The sequence below is a fragment of the Porites lutea genome, chromosome 8, assembly GCF_958299795.1.
Source record: "Porites lutea chromosome 8, jaPorLute2.1, whole genome shotgun sequence".
Classification (NCBI taxonomy): domain Eukaryota; kingdom Metazoa; phylum Cnidaria; class Anthozoa; order Scleractinia; family Poritidae; genus Porites; species Porites lutea.
This window is the reverse complement of record NC_133208.1, coordinates 32,561,795-32,586,594: the sequence shown is the minus strand read 5'-3', so window position 1 is coordinate 32,586,594 and position 24,800 is coordinate 32,561,795. Positions and strand designations below refer to the sequence as shown.

The following is a 24,800-nucleotide window of genomic DNA, read 5'->3' as shown; positions in this document are numbered from 1 at the left end:
TAAATAAATCAGCTTAAGCTAACGCTAAAAATTTGGCATGTTTGCCAAACTTTTTGCATAAAACGTAATAAAAATATATTCTTACAATTTGCACAATATATGTTAGTGGCTAGGGGTTTGCCATGAAATAATAATTTTTTTAAATGTTTCCTGTCTGTAGAGGGTCTCCCTCGGCTATATTGACAACATTAAACCCTAATTATGTTTTAATTTATCTATCTTTCTCACACCACTTTCGAAGAACAAAAATGATTCCCTCGCAATTTTATTTAGTTTAGTTTTAATAATATGAGATGTAACAAACTTTAAAACACGTCAATCAAGTTTCGATTATCGACTTCTGCTAAGTGATATCTAAGAACCCAATGTAAATTCTACACGATTATAATTGACAACGTTGCAATTAATATCTCACGAATAACACCACTACCAACAACATTTAGTTCGGAAAGGCTCGGGTAACATGCTTCTTTCACTCATCAGTTGTTGCATAGCTGCGACGGTAATTGCAGCACACGGAAACTACAGATCTGGCTACTTAATAATCAGAGAAAACAAGTATTTTGCAGATCAAGTTGCTAAAGAAACTAATTTGCCTAGTCTCATGTCATGCGTTCAGGAGTGTTTAAGACACACCTGGTGTACCTCTATCAACTTTAAAGAGGCCTTCCTTGAAAAAAGTAGCAGTGGAAATTGTGAACTAAACAAGCACGACTTCTCTGCAATAAACTTCGATTCCGGAAAGCTTACTCAACAACTAGGTACTACGTTTGCAATGTTCGTTAAGGTAAGAAGTTCTAAACGTGTCCTTGGTCAATGTGTAAAACACTGTTACGTTTAGTCTTCGTCCCTTTCTGCTTTCTTGACATGATGAGGGGTTCGAGAGACACAGTCACAACATGATATAGCTTTGTTTCATAGCGAGCGAATTACGAATTACTTTCATATAACTTTACTTTTCTATGACAGCGCGGCTGGTCTTTTATAACATGATATTGAATAGCCGTTGTAAATTTTTGAACTACTTGAAGGGTTAGGGTTAGGGTAGACTACGATTGTCCCCATTTTTCCTCAGGGATAGTAGAGCGAGCGAAACGCAAGAGCGCATGAAAATCACCCCTCGCGAGCACGCGCGCTCGCCTTTCCCTCGCTTTCCTATCCCTGAGGAAAAATGGGGACTGCTCGTAGTCTGGGATTAGGGTTAGGGTTGTGAAGGATGAGTTGCTGTACGGTGTTACCTATGCTAAGAAAAAAAACGTATCTGGAATTTACATGTTAAGTTTAATTTTCAATCCTCAACTGAAAGATTTTCTCTCCTCTTTTCCGTAGATAAAAGATCTCTGCGAAAATTTAAACTCTCTGAATGATAGATAAACAGCTAAATGCTTTGGCTGTAGAATCATATCAGTTGGATATTTATTTTTTTGTTTTCGGCAGGACTGTCTTATGAACGGATGCCTAAATAAAGGTTCTTGTATTTTTGACCAAGAAAAGGAAACTTTTGCTTGTTCATGCAAACAGCCATGGGGAGGAGAAAGATGCGAACTGGGTAAGCAGTGTAATTTTATTCACAGCGAGATCGTTATTTGTTTTTCATTTTCATTTAGAAATGTATACTGGTATGACAATATTTCTTTACAGTTTAAGCGGTTTTATGTCTATATTACAATCAATTTGACTAGTAGTAATAGTAGTAGCAGCAGTAGTACTAGTAGTAGTAGTAGGTAGCAATTGTTGTTGTTCAAAATAGCTCATATGTCAGTGGTTTGAGCGTATGTATCTTTGTGGCTTTGTGTGTTGGGATTTTTATTGCAGGAGCCAATAAGGTTGAAGGTACTATGAGTTGAAGAGTAGGAACCAATGAGATTTTGGCATGTAACATGACATTCACCCGGCTTAAGGTCAAACAAGGGCACTTTGAGACCGCCACCTTGATTCTTCACAATTTTTTCGCCTTTTATTAGGGCTAAAGGTGTTTAGAAGCATAACATTGAAATATCTTTACGATTCAAACGCTGAGTACGGTGTGATGGAGCTGTTGAAGGGTCTATATTTTAGTGCGGGTGCTGCTTCAAGACATTTCTGACCTAATTCGGCCGACGCGAACGGTACAACGCACGTATGTCATAATGTATGAGTTCTGTTTCACCTGCTTAAAGGTTGAGTGTAAAAGATCATATATTTTTCAAAGTTCCTCCAATAAAACGATAATTGAAATTTAAGTAGGGAAATTTAGATAAATTGTCGTTTTAGAAGTTTGAAAGGCAGGGCGCTTATTGTTAATCCTGTAAACAAGCTTTTTTTTCTCGGTTACAAAGTTCAACAGACCTTTTTCGTACCGGGAAAAAAAACGTGAATTAGGTAAACAACGTGAAACAAGCTTGCTGCTTAAGAGTCATTGTAGTTATTGAAAAGTAATTTATTTAGTAAAGTTGCGTAATTTAAGTAGATACAGTAACGTCAGGGAATTAAATGGGAAGAAGCTGGTTGACAAAATAATTACATTTAAGCAATAGAAAACGTTTTCCGTGTTTGCAAGTCGAGGGTTTGCATAACTGTCGAGAATTCTCCCAACCCCTCTTGTGTTTATATCAGGCTATGCAAACACAGGAAAAAAGTTTTCTATTGCTTTTATAAAATAACTCTCCCGAGAAAAAACGCAAACTCTTTGTTACGGTCCTGATTAAAAGAGAAATTCTTACCAGTCGCAAAGTCTTACACACGAACTCTTGCACGCGTAGTTAGTTCTTGTTATGCAAAAAGATGCTTTCCAAAATACGGATTTTTCTCGCTTAAAATGTCAGCTTAAGCGAAAAAAAAAAATTGACACATCTTCTTTGTAACGATTTTCCAAGTTTCAGCCGACGAAGGAATGGGTAAATATAGCAAACTTGTCGAGTTTTGAACTTGAAAACTTTTTCAAATGTGTGCTTGCGTGATTAGCGCTCGAAAAGCAAAACATCTTGACGCCACAACCATGTTTACATACTCTCATGCAAACACTCCTCTCGGCCAATCAGAGCGCGCGTACTATCTTCGTTATTTTATAAATTGTTCTATTGAGTGGAATAACATGATATGAGTGGAACATATATATTTCGGCAGTTTGATAATTTTCTTGGAAGGAAAATCAACCTTAACGTTGCGTAAAGCATTATTTAATTGCAGATATTGTAAGGCCGAGAAGATTTCTTAAAATCATTTGAGCAAATTTTGAAGTAAACAATTTGCGTTAGGTACGTACAAATTGTAAAAGGGATAAAGTCCAACACCCTCACGTGTAAACTGTGTGCACGAGTTATTTTTATAATCCTGTTTACTGAATTACTGCGTGATAACTCGAATTCCCTCAAGTACGAGCCACGAAAGGGGGCAAAGTGCGACACTTTCACGTGCAAACTGTGTGATTCTACATTTCATGCTGGCTTCTCACAGTAATGATGGTAAACTTGAACGTATAAAGAGATCTTTAGCTTTGTAACTGGTGCCTAAGCGAAGGCTCTTTTCTTTTAAGAAGCAATAATTTAAAACACTCTTAGAATTAAGTCGTCAGACTCAAAGACTGTTCAATTAAAGTGCAATCGCACGTGGCAATCTCGTGAATAATGATGATTCAACCATCTACAACAATGATGAAAATCGTGGCATTTCTTAGCTATTCGTATTCGATGAGCTTCATTATTTTAAGAAACCATGAAGAAACCTTGAAACATTCGAGTCTTCCCTCTATTAAAGCAACGTTTGGTGAGTTGATATTCATAGTACTTTAACAATTTGTTTATTTCGCACCAGAAGTCTGAAGGAAAGACAGAAAAGTGAATCTGTAGTATGAGGATCGAATTAGCTATGCGCAGCGGTTCTCGTTTTCTTTAATGTGCCGCTATTATATACCCAATTTCGCACAAAACATAGCAGTTAATCTAGGATTAAAAGAGTAGATTGCCAATACTGTTACACTGAAGCATTCAAAATAGCTCATGCATGTAAAACGTGCCTATGTTTTTAGTTTGTTGTTGTAGTACAGTGATTGTTTCATGTCAGTTGTCTTAGGTTCCTGTTTTAAGAGTTTTAGTTTAAAGGTTCCCTTTTGTCCTATATATTCTTAAAAGCTAATAGTCTTTATTATAAGTTTAGCTCTTTTGCGACCAAAAAACTCTGCTACATCATTCAAATTTCGCTTCAATCACAGAGGACGTGACAACTATAAAGATCTGCTAAAAACATGTCATTATATTTCACACATTTATCTCTGAATTAGCTGCAACAGAAAAATCGATCTTGCAAAAGGTTATTATTAGCTTTTTTAAAAGCCGCGCGAGGGGAAGTCCTTTTCTCCCTATGCGCGCGAGATATTACTTGAGATTTCTCCCTTCCAACCTTAAAGAAACCAGCCCATGCAACCCAGGTTTCGCTGACCTCGATTGAGGTTAGAAAGTAACTATATCACAAAAGTTGGCAAAGATCGAGGCTAACATAATACTGATAATATAAACAGTAAGCAACCTATGACATTGCGGTGCATTCCAATCTTTTTCCAAAAGTGTTTTATTATTTTTGTTTCATTCAGTTCAGCACTCGTCATGTGAAGCTGTTACAACAGATGGAATATACCAGCTAAAAGTGAAATCGCTACAATTTGAGGTAAGCTTTATTAGAGGCTATTGACTTTTTCATGATTACCGATCAGTGTGGTTCTCAGTGTTAAATCTCTCATTTTGAGTGCGTAAGCAAACTCTTTCAAGCGTACATAAAGCGATGGTGCATCTTGACCAGGTGACACAGACAGCCTAGATATTTCAGTACACAATTCAGGTCTGCTTTCACATCAAAAGATTATTTCCTAGGGAAAAAAACCGGGGGGTACTCAATAAAGTTTTATACGTGGAGGCTCCACCCCGAGGTCCAGCCCCTTTCCCTTTTTACTCGCACCATTTTTGACAGAAAAGGTCCCCCTTTCATATACCTTATAATGACAAATGGTACCCCTTTCACAGACCAATTTTTACAACTTTGCATCCCTTTTAACTTTTGTAAAGGCAATGTATTTTAAATGATAAATCACAAAACCAGCACGTTTCCCTGACTGTGTTACAACAATAAAATGCATTTGTTTCCTCTTTTGGGCCTTTCATCAACTGAAATAACAGATTTCCCACCCTGACGCCTGTAATAGGTACCCCCTACTGGAGGAGGAGCCTCCCCGTATAGGCCATTATTAATTAAAAAAATTAATAAATAAAAATTAACTCTTCATCTGCAGGCCTATTGTGACGTCACACCCAAAGGTAAACCGTGGACTCTTATTGCAAGATTTTCTAACTTTGATAAAGTGTCCTGGATAAATGATGATAGACTTTGGTGGTATGACCAAAACGTTACCATAGGAACAACAAGTGATCCTTCAAATAATACGGACATGATCTCACCAGCTTTCTGGTTGGTGAGCGGCAGCGAGTTTAGGATCACGCGCAGTGATGATTCCAGTCACACGCCACTGTTGCAGACCACAGGGAACTGTTTGGGTGGACACACATTTCGATCAAAAATCACAAGTTATGGCGACTTTAGAAACGGCAAAATTTGGTCCAGACATACAGCTAAGTGCCTAGGAAGCTGCACTGTTCAATATGACGGTCAGTATAAGACAACAGACGGGTTTCAACAGGCTGAGTGTCGTAGCAACATCCAAGGCAGCAACAAGATCGGCTTTTGGTGTAGTTATGGACCTCGAACTCCACTATACGCATTTAAATCTATCATGATGATTGGTGGAGGAGGTTCAGGCTGTGCACATGCTGATCACGGGATTGGAATAACTGCGATAAACAAACGTTCTAGAACTAAATATAAATATGACTTTGGAAATACCGCTAATCCATCATACAAACCGACACCATCACAATCCTACTCATTAAACTTATGGATCCGCTGAATGGCAGCAAGGCCCAAGTCAATTCCACATATTTTTAACCGCATTATCTTTGATACTATAAACAAACGTAACAAACATCTCAACTTTGGAAATAGATTAATATATATATTTAGCCACAGCTAAAAGCGAAGCTCCCATTGATAAGTTTATAACTTAAATCAAACAATAATTTTGTATTCCACAAATCAGTTAACGTAAGGGCACATTCATGTGACTTTTGAGGGAAAAGCTAAGTGATTTTGGAGTGAAACAAATTTTGTATCGAGTTCATATAGCCTTTTATGTACACCCAAAAAAAAGTCTTCGGTCACATTTAAGAGCAATGATGGCTCTTGATCACAGTAGATAAGGCGTGCAAAACAAATTCTTGGAAAACAAATCAGACCGAATTTTTTGCGTTCGACAAGTTTACAAATTCTTGCCAATAAATCTGGGTGCGTGCAAACCAATCTTTTATTTTTTTTTTTTACACCACATCAGAGGAGAGAGAGTACTATGAGGTGCTGTTTTTATCATACAGACCTCGTACAAAATGCAGTATTTCACAATACTTCAAGACAAATTGCATTCATTCAATATTCAGGACCACAGAGGCACGCGTGGACTTTTAATTAGCGAAACCTTTCAAAAAATTTCCAAAATCCCCTATACGGCCAGCCGGTTCTAACTTTTGACAAGCGCCAAATTTGCGAAGAAATTTTAAAAGAGTTACGCTTCAACGTGATAAAGAATTTATTGAGTCTATTTTTTATTAACGGTTTTATAACGATGTGTAATCTTAAAAAGCGTTTGATACGCTTGGCATTTTGAGTACTCCTGCGAGCGATGTTTATGAACGCCTGAAAACAAACGGCAAAGCGATGAAAATTACACTTTTGAGACTACCAAAAATCAATAAAGAAAAATAATTCGATAGGACATTTACAGAGACAACAATTTTCGTTCACGAAAACAAATGAGTATTTAAGTGTGTCTAAGAATCCTCAAGTCTTTACTAGTAAGCTTAAAGTTTATGTTTTAAGCCGCCGGTTTCCCGGTGTTGGCTGTTTTCAAAGATGAACTCACGAAAAGAAAATCGTTCAAAGCTTTCTTTCTACAGCCAAAATTATAACTAAATATTCTTCGGAAAGTTTTTTCTTCTATTTAAGGTGAATTAATATCGACTAAAGGCTTTTTAAAGTTCTGTAAGCTTAAGCCTATATCAAACCTTATACAAGGTCAGATCAGTGTCTCAGTCAAATCTTAATACAAACGTGCATAAACTAGCTTCATAAACTGCGCAGCTGGACTTCATGAAATTAGATTAAATACAATAATTACTCAGGCTTACCATATTTCGAGATGCAGCTCCTGAAAGCTATCAAATAAGGCAAGGATCGCTTGAGCCTTTATAATTCTCGTACGCATCCAGCAAGGTGAAAAACAAAAACGATGCCATCCGAAATCGGATTATCGGCTTTGACAAGCGACGCATTTTTCAACCAAAAACCCAATAAACAAACCAGCCATGAATAAGAGAACACTCTTGATAGCAGCTGTATTTCATTTTGTACATTATGGTAGGCGGAATGGTGCAAAATTCAACGAATCAAAATCACTACCAACATCAACAACCAATCTACACTTCAAAATTTTTTTTCTACATCAACAATAAAATCCGTCCAACTTCAACGATTAACGTAATAATCAACATTCGAAACATGCTTAATTCAACAACTAAACAAAATCAACATCAACAAAAATTCCTCTTTTCTTCAACGACGATTTGCCTCACAACCAACATCGTAAATCGACTTCAAGTTCAACAACAAAAAACACGTTCAACAATTTGGGGACGAACGACTTTCTATGGTCGAGGGAGGTTGGGACCCAGAAATTCTAATCACAGGGCATGCTGGGAAATAGAGACACGAGGAAACAAACCAGGACGTGAACAATCGATGAAAATCGATGATCGGAAAATCAATCGAACAATCGATGACAATCGATTAATAACTGTTGATTAGCATCCATTGGCGTCGGCCAATCGATGATCAATCGATAATCACACTTGGGTGGTCGCGAAGTTCATCGATTGCCATCGATTGGCACTAAATTCATGTCTCCGTATCTTTAGGTATCGCGGGAGTGTACGCAGATCGTATATTATTTTAACCTCGAAAAAAGTAACTTTTTTAAAACCTAAATGACAGCTCTCTCGGCCGTCATGTAAATGCTGCGTCACGCAAAAGCTTAGAAATTCAAGCGTACTCTATTAAAAAACCAAGAACCTTTTTGAAGCGAAAATTTGTTTGAAAATTTGTTTTCAGCTGCTCTAATACACCATGAAAGTAAAATCTCAGTAGGATAGATAGTTTTGTAGTTTGAATTTTAGTGACGTCATGTGAAAACCAACAACAGACGTTTTAAGTTAAGTTTTAAAATTAAGTAATAAAATTAATCACAAAAATTTTCGTCATCGATTCTCCATCGATTATCAATATCAATCGATTAATTGATATCGATTGTCATCGATTGTTATCGATTACCATCGATTATCGATTTCATCGATTGTTCACGTCCTGAACAAACATGGCGGCCGGGGTTACCAACCACGGGTGGAACTCCTTTTTTACAGATTTGGAACAGTTAGTCTTAGATTATGAGCAATTGAAAGTGTCAAACTTTACTACAAACGTTTCCTTAGACGAAACTCTTCTGGAGAGGTTTGAAAATGCTGTTCAAGCTTTAGGAAATGTGCTTCCTCATATCCAACATTTACATTCATTTGCCACCTTGTCCGAAATTGCACACAATCTCCGGCTAATGTACTGGGACTACATTCGTCACAGTGATTTTCCTTGTCGTTCGAGATGTTCTCAAGTAGCCGTTTTGTCATTAAGTTTACCAGAAACTATTAAAACCGGACAACCAGGAAGACCCAAGTTTGATATAAATGAGGAAACTCTAATCGAGCTGAGGACACTGGGCTTTAACTGGAATGAAATAGCTCGAATGCTATTGGTGTCACGCTGGACAATTCAGCGCAGAGTCGCTGAATTTGGGTTAGAGCATTTGTCAAAATTTGATGAAATTAGTGATGATGAGCTGGACAACAAAGTGGGGAACTTTTTGCAAGAACATGGGTGCTTTGTTGGATCATCCATGATTTGTGGACATTTTCGATCTCAGGGAATCAGAATCCAGCGAGATCGCATTCGTAAGAGCCTGGCAAGAATTGACCCGAGAAATGCAAGAATTCGATGGGCTATTACCATCTCTCGACGTGCATACTGTGTGCCTGGCCCAAACAGCTTGTGGCATATAGATGGCCATCATTCTCTGATATCCTGGGGATTCGTTATACATGGGGCCATTGATGGCTATTCACGTTTAATCACTTACCTCCATTGCTCAACAAATAATCGTAGTGACACAGTAAAAGAACTGTTCCTACGTGCCATCCAGTCATTTGGATTGCCCTCAAGGGTCCGGACAGATCGAGGTGGGGAAAATGTTGGCATCTGGCAAGAAATGGAAGTAAGGAGAGGCCCTAATAGAGGAAGCTACTTGGCAGGCACGTCAACCCACAACCAGAGGATCGAACGGCTTTGGCGGGATGTCTTTCGCTGTGTAGCCCACATTTTTTATTACACATTTCAGGCAATGGAAGAGAATGGTTTATTGAATATGGATAACCCAATTCATAAATCTGCTCTGAACTATGTGTTTTTGCCCCGTATAAACAGAGCTATAACAAGTTTTAAAACAGCATGGAATAACCATCCTCTTAGAACTGAGCACAACTGGAGCCCGCAAAGAATCTGGTCCAATGGTATGGTTGATATCAGAAACCGTACTTTAACTGCAGTAGCAGATGTAGCTCAGGCAGAGCCATCTATTGATGATTTAGACTGGTATGGATTTGATCCAGCTGCACCTACACCAATGGATGACGAATTACCCATAGTGGAAGTTGACGACGACAGTCCACTTTCAGATCATATCTTAGAGCAGCTCTGTACCATGGTCAATCCACTGCAAGAATCGAATCGTTATGGAATTGATATATACACACATTGCCTCGCTATTCTTCAAGGTTTAGTTACCAGTGAGTAATGTACACTGTAATGGCTGATCATTTTGGGGGTGAGCATTGTCTGGTATGTGTCCTACCATTGAAAAGGGACCCTACATTTCTTTATCTAAATTTTTGGACAAATTTCGTCCAAATGCATGGAATCCTGGGGATTTGATTATCTGAATAATCAAATTTTGTGTTGGAATCAAACTTAGGACATTTTGTGTTTAGGTCCATTTTCAGTTTTTTGGCAGGGCTAACGTCCAATCTTGTGTACATGGTGCAACAACTCTGGTTGACTACAGTAAAAACCAGGCTGCTTGTAAGAACATAGATTTTGGGCAAGAAATGTTCATACACTGTATAGTATTGGTACTTACAGGGGTCAAAATCCCAAAAAAAAAATTTTAGCTTAGGCTCTATCATTTGACTTAATGTCAACTCAAGTGCAGGACCTCCTCTCCTTTCCTTGTAGATGGTGACCAATAGGGTGGTATCTTGACAATCTGTGTAAAAAGCCCCCCTTTGACTTGCCCATCCTGACTTGTGCTTGGATTCAGCAGAACTCACAGCTGAATAATGGACCATAGAAAGCAAGTTACACACTGAAGAGTACATTTTGTTGAATTTCAAACATGTTTATTACCAACAGTAACATACAATCTCTTAATAAAACTAATGTCAACCCTACTTGTTATTGCTGTTCATAGACTACGTACTTGTACAGTCCAGCAGTAGGGATTTCCAAAGCATTGTAGGCGTTCTAATAGAATTTGAACAAATCGATAATTCTCTGGATAAGAGCGCAGGTATCAGACTCACACAACACTGCAAAATCAAAACAGTGCTATATCTATTCTGTTCTTTTGTTTGAATACTGCTATTTAGCCTGAAATCCAGAAATAGTTAAAAGTATTTCATGTGTATAATGTCTGCACTCTAGCTTCTAATGCTTTTCTCATCACTTTGTTGTTTTGTATAAAATAACAATGTTCATTTTTCAAAATGTCAATTTAGCATATTAAACGTACTTTGTTACATTATTCCAATGTGTATTTTGCTGTTTCTTACTTTAAATTTTCAACCTTTGTTTTGTATGATAAACAGTGTTTTGACTTAAGTTTAAATTATAACGAACAACAGGGAAAGGCGCCACTCAGTGTACTCCAAAGTGACTAGGAGGTGCAAACTTCAACCTCTGTTTTTAACGTAAACAGTGTTTTGATTTAACTTTAAATAACAAATAACAGGGGAAGGCGCCACTCGGTGTACTCCAAAGTGACTATGAGGTGCAAATTTCAACCACTGTTTTTTTTTAGATAAACAGTGTTCTGATTTAAGTTTAAATAACAAATAACAGGGGAAGGTCCCACTTGGTGTACTCCAAAGTGACTAGGAGGTGCAAATTGGTTTCTGACCAATTTTTTATCCCCCAAACTCCCTCAAGCTTTAAGGGAAACCTGAAAAATCCCATTACCAAAAGATGAAGTCCAAAAAACAATCCCACACTTAAATTTTTAACAGTTGCTGTTAAAAGTCAATGAAGGATTCAGGGAGAAACCATGATGACCCAAGTGAAACTGGAAAGCAGCAGGAATATTTTTAAGTACTGCAGGACTTTCCCCTGGACTGTTGTGTACCTAATATGCTTGAGTGACCATGAGTGATCAACCAGTGGTGAATGTGTTTCCCTTAATTACCGACCTCATTGAGCTTTCAAAATCTCTATAGCTGTCAAAATGGTTTGGCAGTTTGAGATCAAGAAGGCAGGTTGATGCAAATATGCTATTTGCAGCTGCACAAGATACTGTGATGCGTCTTGGTAGGATACATGTCCCTGAGGATCTTGAACCAGTCACAAACCTGAGGAAGTTGTCAAGATCATCTGGACTGCTATTTCGGATGAATGTTTGAAGCATCTGAAACACTCTCTCTGCGCCTTCATCCTCATTGGCAGTAAAATGTAGACAACTAGCCACTGACTCATTGCTTACTTCATCTTTATGAACAAAACAATCTTCAAACAACTGTGGACAACTTTTGATCTCATCCAATAGGCCTAGGATTGATAATCCTCCTCTGAACTGATCCAAAATGGACTTTTTTCTCACCAGAATATTATGCAGCATAAGAGACTGCATAACATCAATCTTGTTCTTAGGCTACAAATTTGAAACAAACCAAATTAATGACGAAGATGAGAAATTAGACCTTAGGTCTCCATGGGTTCAACCTGTCGGCATCAACATCATTCTTAATGCTATAAGCCTTCAAGTGAAAAATTGCATTCCATTATAGGGATGGTAAAATTCAACTAGGAAAGTTGTTAATATTTAACACTCATATCAGCTGCATGAGGTTTCATTGCAACAGTTACTAGGGTCCATTAATGTTTTTTGATGATCCGCTGTCAAGGAGTTATTTTTGTTTCTGATAATCTCTGTTCAATAAACACTCTTGTACTTTCAACTGTTTTCAGCCAAGCAAAATAATTTAAAACTACAACTTGAAATAGTCATTCATATATATTCTCTTTTTAACACCTAATGAGCTTAGGTTTCTCACTTACACTGAGTATTCTACTCTCTCCAGCCTCTGACATCAACTGCAGGAAACCAGACTCTGCTGAGATACCAGGCAGTTCATTGTCTGGTGCAAGAGTGATCTGAAGATCAATGAAAAATTAAGGTCACAGTCACATACAGTGGAATCCCAATTTTTCAAACCTCCTGGATTTCAGTTATTGGGAGGTTACAAAAATCAGGGGTAAAATTACACTGTATTAATAGGGAAATCTGTTTTGGTTTGAATAATATTATTCTTGGGTGTTTTGGGAAACCGAGGTTCTACTGTATTTTTATATGTTAGCCTATTGGAATGATTACAATGGATTCAATGCTATTTTCCCCATTTTTAGATACAAGAGGCTTCTAGTAGCCTTATGTTGGGCCACCATTAGCAAAACAATATTTTTTTCCTGTGACATCCTTGAGCATGTACAATACATTGTCAGATGAAGCTATAAAAATATTGAAATAGCTTTTCTGAACACTTTTAAAGCACACCTTTCTGGTTAATAAAAATAATTCTTTTTAATTCAATAGATGGTAGTTTTTCAATACATATTATTATATGGGGAACTCATTTTTGTGTACAAGTCAAGGCACGAAAAAGTCTAGTTCAATGTACTGAGGATTTTTATGAAATCAAACACATACCCTTGTGATATAATCAACAAGATCATGGTTATCAACATCTACACATGAGGCCCTCTGCAAAGCAACTTGAAGGTCACCAGTCGCCAAGTACCAGTAGATCGTTGGGGAGAGGTAAGGAAAACCTGGTCCTCCCTGCACAAGGCTGTGTGCAATCATTTTACCCAGAGTTTCAAAAAACCCATTAACAACTAGTTCATTACTGAAAGCAGGAAGTAGTCTATCTTCACTTCCAACAAATATGTTCTTGATTACTTCATTGTTGGCCAGTGCATGGAAAACATTGCTAAAAACCTGACGCAAAACCCCACCAGTATCAATGGCTGGTTGTCCCTTTAAGTAAATGAAGATAGGGATAAATGGGTCAAAATCTGAACTCTTGTAATAACTATATACATCCATTACTTCATCCTCTGGGTCAACTTTTAACTTCTCTCGCATCCCCCTTGATTTCATTTTCCTTCTTAACTTTTGTAATACAAAAGGAAGACTCCCTGACGAATGTGGTGGGTTTTCTTGGGTTACAATGTTACTGTTATCATCACTGCTGGTACTGGGGTTAATATCATGATCAAAATTTCCATATTGCAACAACACATTGACAGCAGTATTTATGGATGTGCAGGTTACCACTGCATTTCTTATAACATCATGAGGAATTCTAGGGAACATCATCGATAGGTTTTCCACTCTTTCTTGATCCAGCATTGAGTTGATAGCACCAGAGGGTCTTAACAAATCATCATGATCGTCATCATCAATAGAGCATGGAGGTTGAGCTGAAGATTCAGAGGTTTCATCAACAGGCTCTAAGGTAGCACCGCTTGAGGCATTACACAAATCAACATTGCTGGCGGTTGCTGGCGCAGTTTCCTCCTGGCACTTGTCACGAGCTTTGCCAGAAACTTCATCAACGTTATGAGTTATCAATCTAACATACAGTCTTCCGTTTCCACATAAATGCTTGACATGACTAAAATCCCATGCATGATTGTCTTTCACTATTGGAGTGATAATTACGTTGCGTTCCCTCTTCACAAACTCAAAATCATACAGACCAATGTCAGGATATCGTTTGTTAAAAACAGTCTTTAGTTCCCCTCTGATGGCCTCTTCGGTTTGGTCACTCTTCAGGTCAATTTCAGCCTTTAATAAGATGCAATCCTCAGTTATAGCATAATCACTATAACTTCCATCGTCTGTTATCTCAACATCGTCATCTGGTCTCTCCAAAAGCCAGACAGTCTTGGGAATTGACTGGACTGGCTTCGTCTTTTCTTGTTTCGTCTTCTTTGGCCTATTCCAATGGCCCGGAATGTTTTGTCTTTTTACAGTCGGTCGAGATGACGGCCCAAAAGAGCTCCTTTGTGCAGTTTGGCCCGCAAAAACATTATTCAATTCAGGTACAGAACTCGAAGCCGCCGAATGAATTAAATTTCTAGTTCTGGAGACAAGATTTAGCTCTAACTCCTCTCGGACACATCGCCTAATTCTCTCCTCTTCATCCGCCATGTTTGTTTCCTCGTGCTCGTGTCTCTATTTCCCAGCATACCCTGTGATTAGAATTTCTGGGTCCCAACCTCCCTCGATCATAGAAAGTCGTTCGTCCCCAAATTGTTGAACGTGTTTTTTGTTGTTGAACTTGAAGTCGATTTACGATGTTGGTTGTGAGGCAAATCGTCGTTGAAGAAAAGAGGAATTTTTGTTGATGTTGATTTTGTTTAGTTGTTGAATTAAGCATATTTCGAATGTTGATTATTACGTTAATCGTTGAAGTTGGACGGATTTTATTGTTGATGTAGAAAAAAAATTTTGAAGTGTAGATTGGTTGTTGATGTTGGTAGTGATTTTGATTCGTTGAATTTTGCACCATTCCGCCTACCATAGTACATCCAGTGGAAAAAGACAGTTAAAAACATCACAAGTTGACTCAAAACTCTGTCAGCTTCAGCTGTCCAAGTAAACAACTTTCAAGATGCTGCATAAATTTTACGCATGAACTCACCTGTCAAATTTTAACCAATCAGAGCATAAAAATTGGACGTGGAGCGTGACCAACACGTGACCATGGTAAGAAAAGGTCTTCCCCGCCTGTATTTTAAAAAACTGGCTGAATTTTTGCGTCTGAAGTCAGTTTGAAATCAAAATCGTAATAGTGCGGGGCGATACTGACATAAACACAACATATTTGATATGAATTTAAAACAAAAGTAAACGTGAGCCTGCGATCATTTGAAAACGAGTAAATTGTCAGCGGATAACTTCAAAAAATACTCAACCTCGATAGGTCGACACCTGAGCCCGCGATTCGGTCAGATGATAGTGGTCAGCGGATACCCTGTTTTGACAGCTGTCAATTGATGACAACATTGATGTGCAATCAGCTTTCTCCTGGGCTCCCAAAGTAGCTAGAAAGTGTGAGAGTAAACATTGGTATGCCTGTGGTGCGGACGGACGGTCGGTCGGTCGCTCGGTCGGTCGGTCACGTGATTACCAAATTTTCTGGGATGGGTAGATTTCCTTAGCAATGGGGCTCTGCCCACGCGCGCGCGAAGCGCGCGCGTGGAGCTCCGCTAAAAAAATAGATACTGAAACTAGCCAACATTTGCCAGCTTCAGAAAACAGCCGATATTTTGCCACGCCACCGCTGGTTTTTCCACGAAATGAAGTCTGAGAAACGAGTGCGGAAATTCCATACAGATGACGCGTCACTACCCAGATCTGGATAGTTTGCGGCGTAGCAGGCCTGGCCGCGTAGGAAATTTGCTTCAGCCAAACTCAGACTTGCCACAAGGGAATGTGAACTTCTTATCGCAGGACAAGAAAATAGCTGGCCTCAATCAGGGTCTGGGCACGGTCTTGTGGTGGGCATTGGCTTTGTAGGCTGTGTAACGGTTAATCATAAGAGTTATTCTTGGTTGAATAAAAGCTATATTGGTCGGAGAAATTATCTCTACAGTTTTGAAACGTGCACTTTTAGCTAGAAAATAGTTTTTAGGAATAACCCTGATTTTATGGCTAGCCGGCAGCCCAAAGACTGTAAATGTCTCTGGCTTCCGGTTGTCATAAAAAAACCCATAAGACCTCGTGAAGGGAGGAAGCCTAAAATAAAAGGGGTAAAGGGTCTTGGGCCCCATTCCTCCCTCCACTACCCTCCACGCTCTTTTCACGCGATCAACGAGGACTCCCGCCAATCACACCAAGATCAACATTTGTCACGAAATCAGATGCTAAAATTCAGTAGAAATACCCAGTACCGTTAACTCAGATGTGAAACCCCGTTTTACGGACACCCGCTTAATACGGAAAATTCATCATTACGGACAGTTTGCTTTGTCCCTTTGAGAATATAGCCCTTGATTTCAGCCTGCTTCATACGGACACTTTCTACATGTATGACCCCCAGTGTCCGTATAAACAAGGTTTGACTGTTTTGATTCCCAGATGATAAACAAACCTATTTCAAGTTGAAACGGAATATGGGGTGTAAAGTTACTGCTCTTAACATAGTCGAGTCAAAGTTGCTTTGCATGCATAAAGATGGAATCCCAACTTCTAAAATTATCGTCCCAACGTAGCGACACTTTTGTTAAAAGTTTTTGGCTTTTCCCTTTTTTGTCTATGTTGTTGACGATTGCGTTGTTTTTGCGAATGGAGGTAATCAACAACAAGACGGAGATTAATGGAATGCGAATATCGAAAATTGAAAGCCAAATGAAGATTATGAAGACCTTCCATGCAACAGTTGACAAAGATGTGAAATTGACCCAAGGTAGGCATGCATCCGTCTTACATTTCCTGCACCTTTAAGTTCAGAATACAAAAACAACCAATCGTAGAAAAACAATGAAGCTTTCGACACATTGCCTTGAACCAAGCAAAAATAAGTGCCTGAAAGCGTAATAAGTGTAGTTAGGGGCTCCTGGCCTGTGCACCATGACCATTCGGTAACCATTTTGCTAGCCATCAGGCTCTTTAATATTTTCAATATTTTTAGACAAATGCTGCTATGTAATAAGTTTGCATTCTTGAAACGAGTGAGGAGAATTTTGACGGGCTAACAAAAGGCAGAAAATACGTGAGTGAATGCAAAGTAACACTCCATTACGCTTTCAAGGAAACACCATCGAATCTTCTGACTGTCTTAAATTGCTATGGGTCACCATAGATAAACAGTTGAATTTTGACACTCACATTAATGAAATATGTAAGAAGGCGAGTCAAGGGGTAGGTGTAATGTTAAGGCTTAAAAAACTTGTCCCTACCAATGCTAAATTAACTCTTTATAAATCAGCCATATTGCCTTACTTAACCTATTGCCACCTGACTTGGCATTTCTGTAGTGCCACCGACAAAAGAAAGCTTGAACGGGTCCAAGAAAGAGCACTGCGCGCAGTTTTCCTAGATAAGCAATCAAGCTACCAAGCATTGCTGGACAAAAGTGACCTAACGACTCTTCAGAACAGAAGACTGCAAGATATTGCTATCCTTATGTATAAGGTGAAACACAAACTATGCCCCATCATGTCCGAGCTATTTCACGCGCATTGCTCACCCTACAACTTGAGGACGGCAGAGTTCGCCATTCCCAGATTTAGGACCAATAAATATGGTAAAAACTCGCTCACCTACCTGGGACCAAAGTTGTGGAATAAGCTACCAAGCGAAATCAGAACTCTCCCATCATTATTTAGTTTCAAAAATTGTATTCGTAAATTTGATCTAGGTGTAATGATAGACGACGACAATTGCTCCAATTGCATCCTTTGTAATTCTTAATCTTTTTAAATCAATTATTTCATTAGTTGATAGTTAGTAGGTTTTTAACTATATTATATTGTTAGGTAACTATATTAGGTTGTTAGGTGTCCCCAATTAGTAGAGGGGTTCTTAACCCCATCGGCTAGACATTCCAAGACACATAAATAAAGTTTATGTATGTATGTATGTATGTATGTATGTAAGTAGTAGTGCCTCTGTTGACACGACTTATTGACCACTGAAATAACTCTCACGTGCATCAAAAAAATGCTGAGAATTTTTTGAGAAAAAAGCCATACAGCGAATGCGGTCAAGACAAAAGCAAATCACGCGAGACAAGATCCATAATCTAAATGGCCTTAATTTTTAAAAAGAATTAAACCGGTCTTGCGCATAGCCTGTGTCTCAGACACTCCACACTGCCTCTATAGCAATGGTTTAGACAAAGAAATAATTTTATTGTTTAATTAATTTCTCCTTTGTTGTTTGAAACTGGTAAAGCAGGCGTTGTAGTAACCTGAATTTCCGACGTGCCTTCGAGTCGCTTACTGCATTTAAAGAGTATTAGTATAGGTATTTTTAAAACTGAACTCACCGAGCCACAACAACAGGAAGTAGAAAACAGACTTATGTAACGTCATTTGATACTAGGCTGGGACTAGGCTACTTTAAAAATAAATCTCAAGACCTTTTTAGCTAGGAAACATTGTTCTAGCGGTACAGTAATTGGATACGGGGGAAATCATTGGATCTGGATATAGCTGTGAGAAATTAATTCCTTTCATATTTCGTACTAAATGAGGCGCTTTGCCGTCCGTTACTTTTAAATTGTCTTTCCCTTTTTGTTGATATTTTTTAAATGAAACACAAGCCTGCGAGCAAGCTCTTCAATCATGGCGAGCGGGCGAGCGGGCGAGCAGGCGAACGAAGCGAGCGGCGAAGCTGCGAGGGGTACTCGTGTCCCTTATCGCGTGCGCGGCTGTCGCGTGACTTCTCGCGACTCCCCCAGATGGAGAGCTTGCTCACATACAGGCAGGCTAATGAAAGACTGGCAAGGTCGTTAAGCATTGAATTAGATCGCCTTGGCCAAGAAATGTAAAATTTTCAGCTAACACAATGCTATGGAGTCCGAACCTGTTACTCCACCGACTTTCTTTGTGTTTCTATTGCAACTCCTGTTAGACTCCAATAAAATGCTGGCCAGTACAAGGATTCGTCGCAGCATGAACTCAGCAAGCAACAGCTCGCTGTCAATAGAGGGAGTACGCCGTGAAATCAATATAAGAATAAGCCAACTGAAACCAGAATCCTGGTGTCAGCCTTCAAAAAAGGTCTGCGTCTCAGGTCCTCCTGGTGAAAAAGGAAGTAGAGGTTCCAGAGGAAGACGAGGAAGGCCTGGTGACAAGGGTAAGAAAGGTGCGCAAGGCATTATGGGTCCTTCCGGCAGACATGGTAAACAAGGAATTATGGGAAGTCCAGGAATAAAAGGAGAGAAAGGGCAGAAAGGTAAAGTGTTCAAAGAGAAGAATTTGAAAATTAACAAGTTTTCAATACAACCATTGAAAAATTTGATTTAACTTGTGCACGGTTTTCGCTGTCTGCAATTAACAACAAAACAGGCCTCTTCGTATTTGAAAGCCTTTCTAATCTGGCGAGGTTTAACGTATTTGAATTTTCTCCTTGCTTAAATTCATTTGCTAAACACTTTTTCTAACTTATAAAACAAAGTCTAGAGGGTCCTTTCTCCAAAGTTGCAAGTATTCAAATAAAATTGCTTGTTCTTTAATTGCCCTTACATGCTGCCTTAAATTCCTTATTCATGTAAGAATTCACTTTTGATATATACGCGTTATTGACCAAGCGTGAGGTCAAGATGGCTGGATATTGGCCAAGTTCATCTTTGCGTTGTTGTGGCCGAGACGAACTCGAGTTCAATAAAAACGCAAAAAAGAACAAGACCAATATGCAGCCATCAGAAACAAACAAGCTTGGTCAATAACGGTTTTATTATATGGCCAAAAAGAGAACTTTTCTTGCGGGACCATTGCGGAAATCCCGAACGGGCAAGATAGGCCCATCTTGCCCGCGCCCATCTTGCCTGCTCGGGTAGCCAATTAGATAACAAGATTCGTTTCATATTGTCCGCCTACGGATATAATAAAGAATCATATCGTCCAGCAGCGAAGCACTTGAAGTTGAATAATGTTACAATAACCTCAACAGGTGCTGTGGGGCCCAGAGGAATGATGGGACTGAAGGGTGATCCTGGAGAATCTATTTCTCTTCCAGTAGCGGTTGTATCTCCTAACACACAAACAGTGAGAGAGAACCATTCTGCTACGTTTTACTGCTCGGCCAGTGGCAACCCAAAGCCTACGGTGACCTGGACAAAAGTGAAAGGCTCACTGAGAAATAATATTGCGAAATTGGGTCATGGCGGGAGGCTTGATATAATACACTCGACATTCAATGACTCTGGGGAGTATAAATGCATTACAGTTAATATGCTGGGGCAAGATGAGAAAATTGTTGAGCTTATTGTTGAAGGTAATTAGTTTATTTAAAAATGTGAACCCGGTACTCTTTATTTTCCATTTGAACTCAACTCAAGTCACGGCGAAACTTGGCTAGTTTCTTGAATTCATTGCTGATATCAATTGTTTAATAACTAAATCAAGTGACATAATCTCCAGTTTTGATTGCAGTGAAGGTGGAAATCAAAATGCAGAGTTTCTAAAAAATAATGAGAACACTGACCAAGAGAAACGGTTTATCAAGAGCCGGTTGTTCAATTCGATCACTACGGGATCAAGTCTTCAAACAATAATAATTATCTTAAGATATTACATGGCCGCGAGTGAGAGATACTTTCAGCACGAGAAGATAAAATTCGTATCCCCAAGCGGCCATGTAATATGCTGTTTATTTTATAGATACTGATGAAATTCCTACATAAAACACAACTTTTTGAAACTCTTGTAATTCTTGTAATTGGCTAATCATATTAGTAATCATGGCGACACCAATATCCTCACGCATGAAGGATAAAAATAGTATCTTCACTGTGCGCGATGAAGATATGATTTTTTAGTAAAAGGAAAAATCCTGGTATTTCATCAGTATCTATATTCTATATCACTCCTTTTGATCTGTCATACTAATACTATTAATGATGAAAACAGTAACAACAATTCAAAAAAGAAAAAATGCTATATACGCCACTTGACAATTATTATAGCGAGGGAAAACATTAAGACAGACATAGTGAATCGAAAAAAAGGAAATATGTGAGGAAGTGACAATCGCAAAGTGAACCAGTGTAAATCAAAAGGAATTAAATTGAATTGTCTTTGAGATTCGACTGATAAAGTCACTCACTTCTTTCTACTTCACAGTTAGCCCGCGATTCACCAGAGTCCCAGGACGATTTCTTGTTATAGAAGAAGAAGCGGTAGCATCAGTAACTTGTGAAGCCTTTAGTTATCCACCCTCTGTGATCACCTGGACACGACCTTTGGTTGCTTTACCAAGGGGACGGAGCAGTGTTACCAACGGAACATTGACAATTCAAGACTTCTCTGCTGTAGACACTGGAACATACGTTTGTACGGCTAAAAACAAACTTGGTTCAGTTACGGCTGTGATGGCTTTAAATATCCAAAGGACGCCTGGTATTCATTATAACACTGGATTTGTAAAATTTTAATCCACTGAACGGGTGGGCTAGTACTTCATTATGGGGATGTCGTTTTTTGAGCGAGATTGCGACGGTATTAGTTTTCTCTGAAGGGCGTTGCTCCTTGAAACACTGCAGCTTAGTTGCTAAGTTTATAAAGGAATCGCAAAGTCTGCATACGAATTAAGTATTCCATTAGGCAGCAGCTGACTTCAGGTTTCCTTAGCACGGAATGACTGGGAGTGTTGCTACACCCCCGCCCCCACCCGCTCATGGCTATGGTAGTTGATTACCTTTGGCAATGATTTCGCCAGTACCCATTTGTCCACAGGGGCGCCTGAGTGAAGGAAGCGATAAAGTGGAGCAAGGTTTCTTGTCTAAGAAAACAAGGCAATGACAAGGCCAATACCCGGACATCCAGATCCGAACTTCGAGGGCATCACGCCTCCCCACAAAAAGTTCATTCATATACAGTCTAAAAAATGTCAAGCCTCTTTTACCGGACAATTCGGTTTTGCGACCTCTTTTCTTTTATCAACTAAAACAATGAGTAGATTATAGTTTATAGAAACTTAGAAAGGGAAATTAATCATAAAGTTCAATTTTTTTTCTGCCGTTTATAGTTCAATTTGTGTTGTTTGCCTTAATTTTAAGATTCCTGCAAAGCTGCCGTGTCCAAACATTCTCCAACGGGAGGAACATATGACTTAAAAGTAAACTCAAACAAATTTCAGGTAAGGTTAAAAATACAAAACTTGAATTTTTTCCACGATTTCCGGACGCCCATTTTACCCTTTTCAAGGCTAACTAACACTTAGTGTTGGTAAGCCTTGAAAAAAAATGATTTCAACTGCGAGCAGTTTCGTTCATCGCGACTCGCGGCTTCGCCGTTTGCTTCCATGGGTGACGCTTGGAGTACATGTAACTTTGTAAAAAAAGGCACTGCTCGCAGTCTAGTCTTTTCTCGTCTAACGTCGTTGTTTACATTTGTACCGGTCGGGATAAGAACTGGACAGATTTTAAGATAAAAGGCTGACTGCAGGCAATCTAAAAGACAAGAATTGGTTCTTGTTGTCATTCTTTTAGAATAACGTCATTTACTAAATAACATCATTAATTGAAAAATTCATCTATTTCATTTCATCTAATTCGAGGTTGCCTTGATTTTACACAGGTGTACTGTGACGTCAAAACCCAAGGTTCACACTGGACTCTTATCGCCAGATTTTCAAATCGCGACACAAGGTCCTGGATGCGAAACGATGGACTCTGGTGGTATGACCAAAATGCTTCCATTGGAACAACAACTGATCCGTCAGTCAATACGGATATGATCTCACCAGCTTTCTGGTTGGTCAGCGGCAGAGAGTTTAAGGTCACGCGCAGTGATGACTCCAGTCACACGCCTCTACTGCAGACCACAGGGAACTGTTTGGGTGGACAAACATTTCGATCAAAAATCACAAGTTATGGCGACTTTAGAAATGGTAAGGTTTGGTCCAGTGACAGGTGCCTTGGAAGCTGCACGGTTCAGTATGGCGGACAGTACAAGACAACAGACGGGTTTCAACAGGCTGAGTGCAGCAGCAACATCCAAAGCAGCAACAAGATCGGCTTCTGGTGTGACTGGGATAGTGGTGATGGATCAGTGATGATGATTGGTGGAGGAGGAAGTAGCTGTAGTCGTGCTGATCATGGGATTGGAATTAAAGAAACTGACTATGCTTCTTTTGTTGAACATGGCAGCAATGAAATTGAATATGACTTTGGGTATGACGCTCAAACAAACAATCCTCCATCCAAGTCCTACTCATTAAACTTGTGGATTCGTTGATTCTAAGCTTGCTTTGCAAATTGCGTATAACCCAATTTTCTGCTCTGAAAACTGTCCTCCCCACGAAACACGGAGGATTAAAAGCTAGGCAAGATTTCTGATATGTCTATTCCAATTAGTTGTTTTAGTTTTATTCAGCTTCATCAAAGGCCCGGTAAACAGCTTAATCAGTTTTTCAGATTTTAATTCAGCACCTGTCCAACAACTTGTCCATTTGCAGCTCATAACTAAGCCACTGAAGAATCTGAGTAGTTCTTGTGTTTCAGGTGTTCTTATTGAATTTATGGATATTTGTTGTCTTTTGTTAAATTTGCAGTTAAGCGTAATGACCCACTCCAAGCGAATAAACAGCGCATGCACAGAAGATTCACAAGCTCATTACGTATAGGCCTTTTTACAGTTTTGTGTTCTGTTGTCCTGGTCTTTGAATAGAAGCTAGGCTGAACCATCCTCTTTTTAAAGTCAAATCGTGTTCTCCTCATGCGATCAGGCCGTGACCATGATAATTTACATAACTAACATGCGAAAAATAGGCAAAGGTGACCTCTGGCCTCGCTTCCGAGGGCAGGACACTGAAGACATAACCGTAAAATGGCCTATTCAGAGTTATTGTAGTAAAATTGAATTTGACCTACTCCATCTCATTCCTACCCATTAAAGACGAATGGATGGAATCTTTTTCGTTGATCATAACCCTATGTATTTGCTCAGTTCGGTTTGATTTCAGTGAAGCAAAACTTGGTCGTACGGCTAGAACATTACCCACCGATCAAGCAGTGAGTGCATCTGCTAAGTTCTTCATTTTGTTTATCAATCACTATCAAAACATCGGCTCAAAATCTTATAGTTAGGTGCGTAGGACACCAATTGTTCGGCTCCTTACCCATTACTTTCGCAATCAAAGGTGGATACGGTCTTTTTTCGTCCCCGAAAAGAAAGGAAGAGGAACAAGGGCTTATTCCCTGACCAGCCGCTGATAATCCAGCTTAGAAGGGAGGACATCTTGAAGGATCTTTGAGGGAAATCAATTGGGCCCAGGTTCCACTTTCCTCTTTACCGCAACCGCCCCCCCTCCCTTCCCCCAACCCTACGCGTACTCTAGAATCTCACCAGTTTTGTCACGAGGTCAGAAATTTGATCCAGCTGAGTATACGATAACGTATTTACCTCAAGATATTAAATAAGCCTTTTCCTAGGAGAAAAGCGGAAGAGGGGAATAAGAAAAGTAACATTTTCTCTGTTCTGAAAAGAGTTCTGACCATACTCAAGCTCCTCTGCATGAAAATGGAATCCCAAAGCAAATCATCGTCCAGTGTAACGAC

The 24,800-nt window shown here is 39.2% G+C and overlaps 4 protein-coding genes across 5 annotated transcripts; 3 read left to right on the top strand and 1 right to left on the bottom strand.

Annotated features, from left to right (window-relative positions):
• Positions 1–5,289: 5,289 nt before the first annotated feature.
• Positions 5,290–5,980, top strand: LOC140946826 (uncharacterized). Its single transcript, XM_073395932.1, has one exon. It carries the CDS (start codon positions 5,417–5,419, stop codon positions 5,930–5,932), a length of 516 nt encoding a protein of 171 aa, XP_073252033.1. The 5' UTR covers positions 5,290–5,416; the 3' UTR covers positions 5,933–5,980.
• A 2,523-nt stretch (positions 5,981–8,503) lies between these two features.
• On the top strand, positions 8,504–10,261 carry LOC140945579 (uncharacterized). The gene has a single exon (XM_073394592.1). It carries the CDS (start codon positions 8,504–8,506, stop codon positions 10,028–10,030), a length of 1,527 nt encoding a protein of 508 aa, XP_073250693.1. The 3' UTR covers positions 10,031–10,261.
• A 1,284-nt stretch (positions 10,262–11,545) lies between these two features.
• LOC140945578 (uncharacterized) lies at positions 11,546–14,719 on the bottom strand. Its single transcript, XM_073394591.1, has 3 exons — positions 13,211–14,719; positions 12,562–12,657; positions 11,546–12,154 (listed from the first exon to the last, which is right to left on the bottom strand). Exons 1-3 carry the CDS (start codon positions 14,717–14,719, stop codon positions 11,660–11,662), a joined length of 2,100 nt encoding a protein of 699 aa, XP_073250692.1. The 3' UTR covers positions 11,546–11,659.
• A 4,364-nt stretch (positions 14,720–19,083) lies between these two features.
• LOC140946488 (uncharacterized) lies at positions 19,084–23,842 on the top strand. 2 transcript variants are annotated; one of them, XM_073395616.1, is made up of 5 exons: positions 19,084–19,474; positions 20,192–20,515; positions 21,364–21,639; positions 22,299–22,378; positions 22,819–23,842. In XM_073395616.1, exons 1-5 carry the CDS (start codon positions 19,090–19,092, stop codon positions 23,476–23,478), a joined length of 1,725 nt encoding a protein of 574 aa, XP_073251717.1. In that variant the 5' UTR covers positions 19,084–19,089; the 3' UTR covers positions 23,479–23,842. The 2 variants fall into 2 exon arrangements, with proteins under 2 accessions (XP_073251717.1, XP_073251718.1); XM_073395617.1 differs by lacking the exon at positions 20,192–20,515.
• Positions 23,843–24,800: the final 958 nt, after the last annotated feature.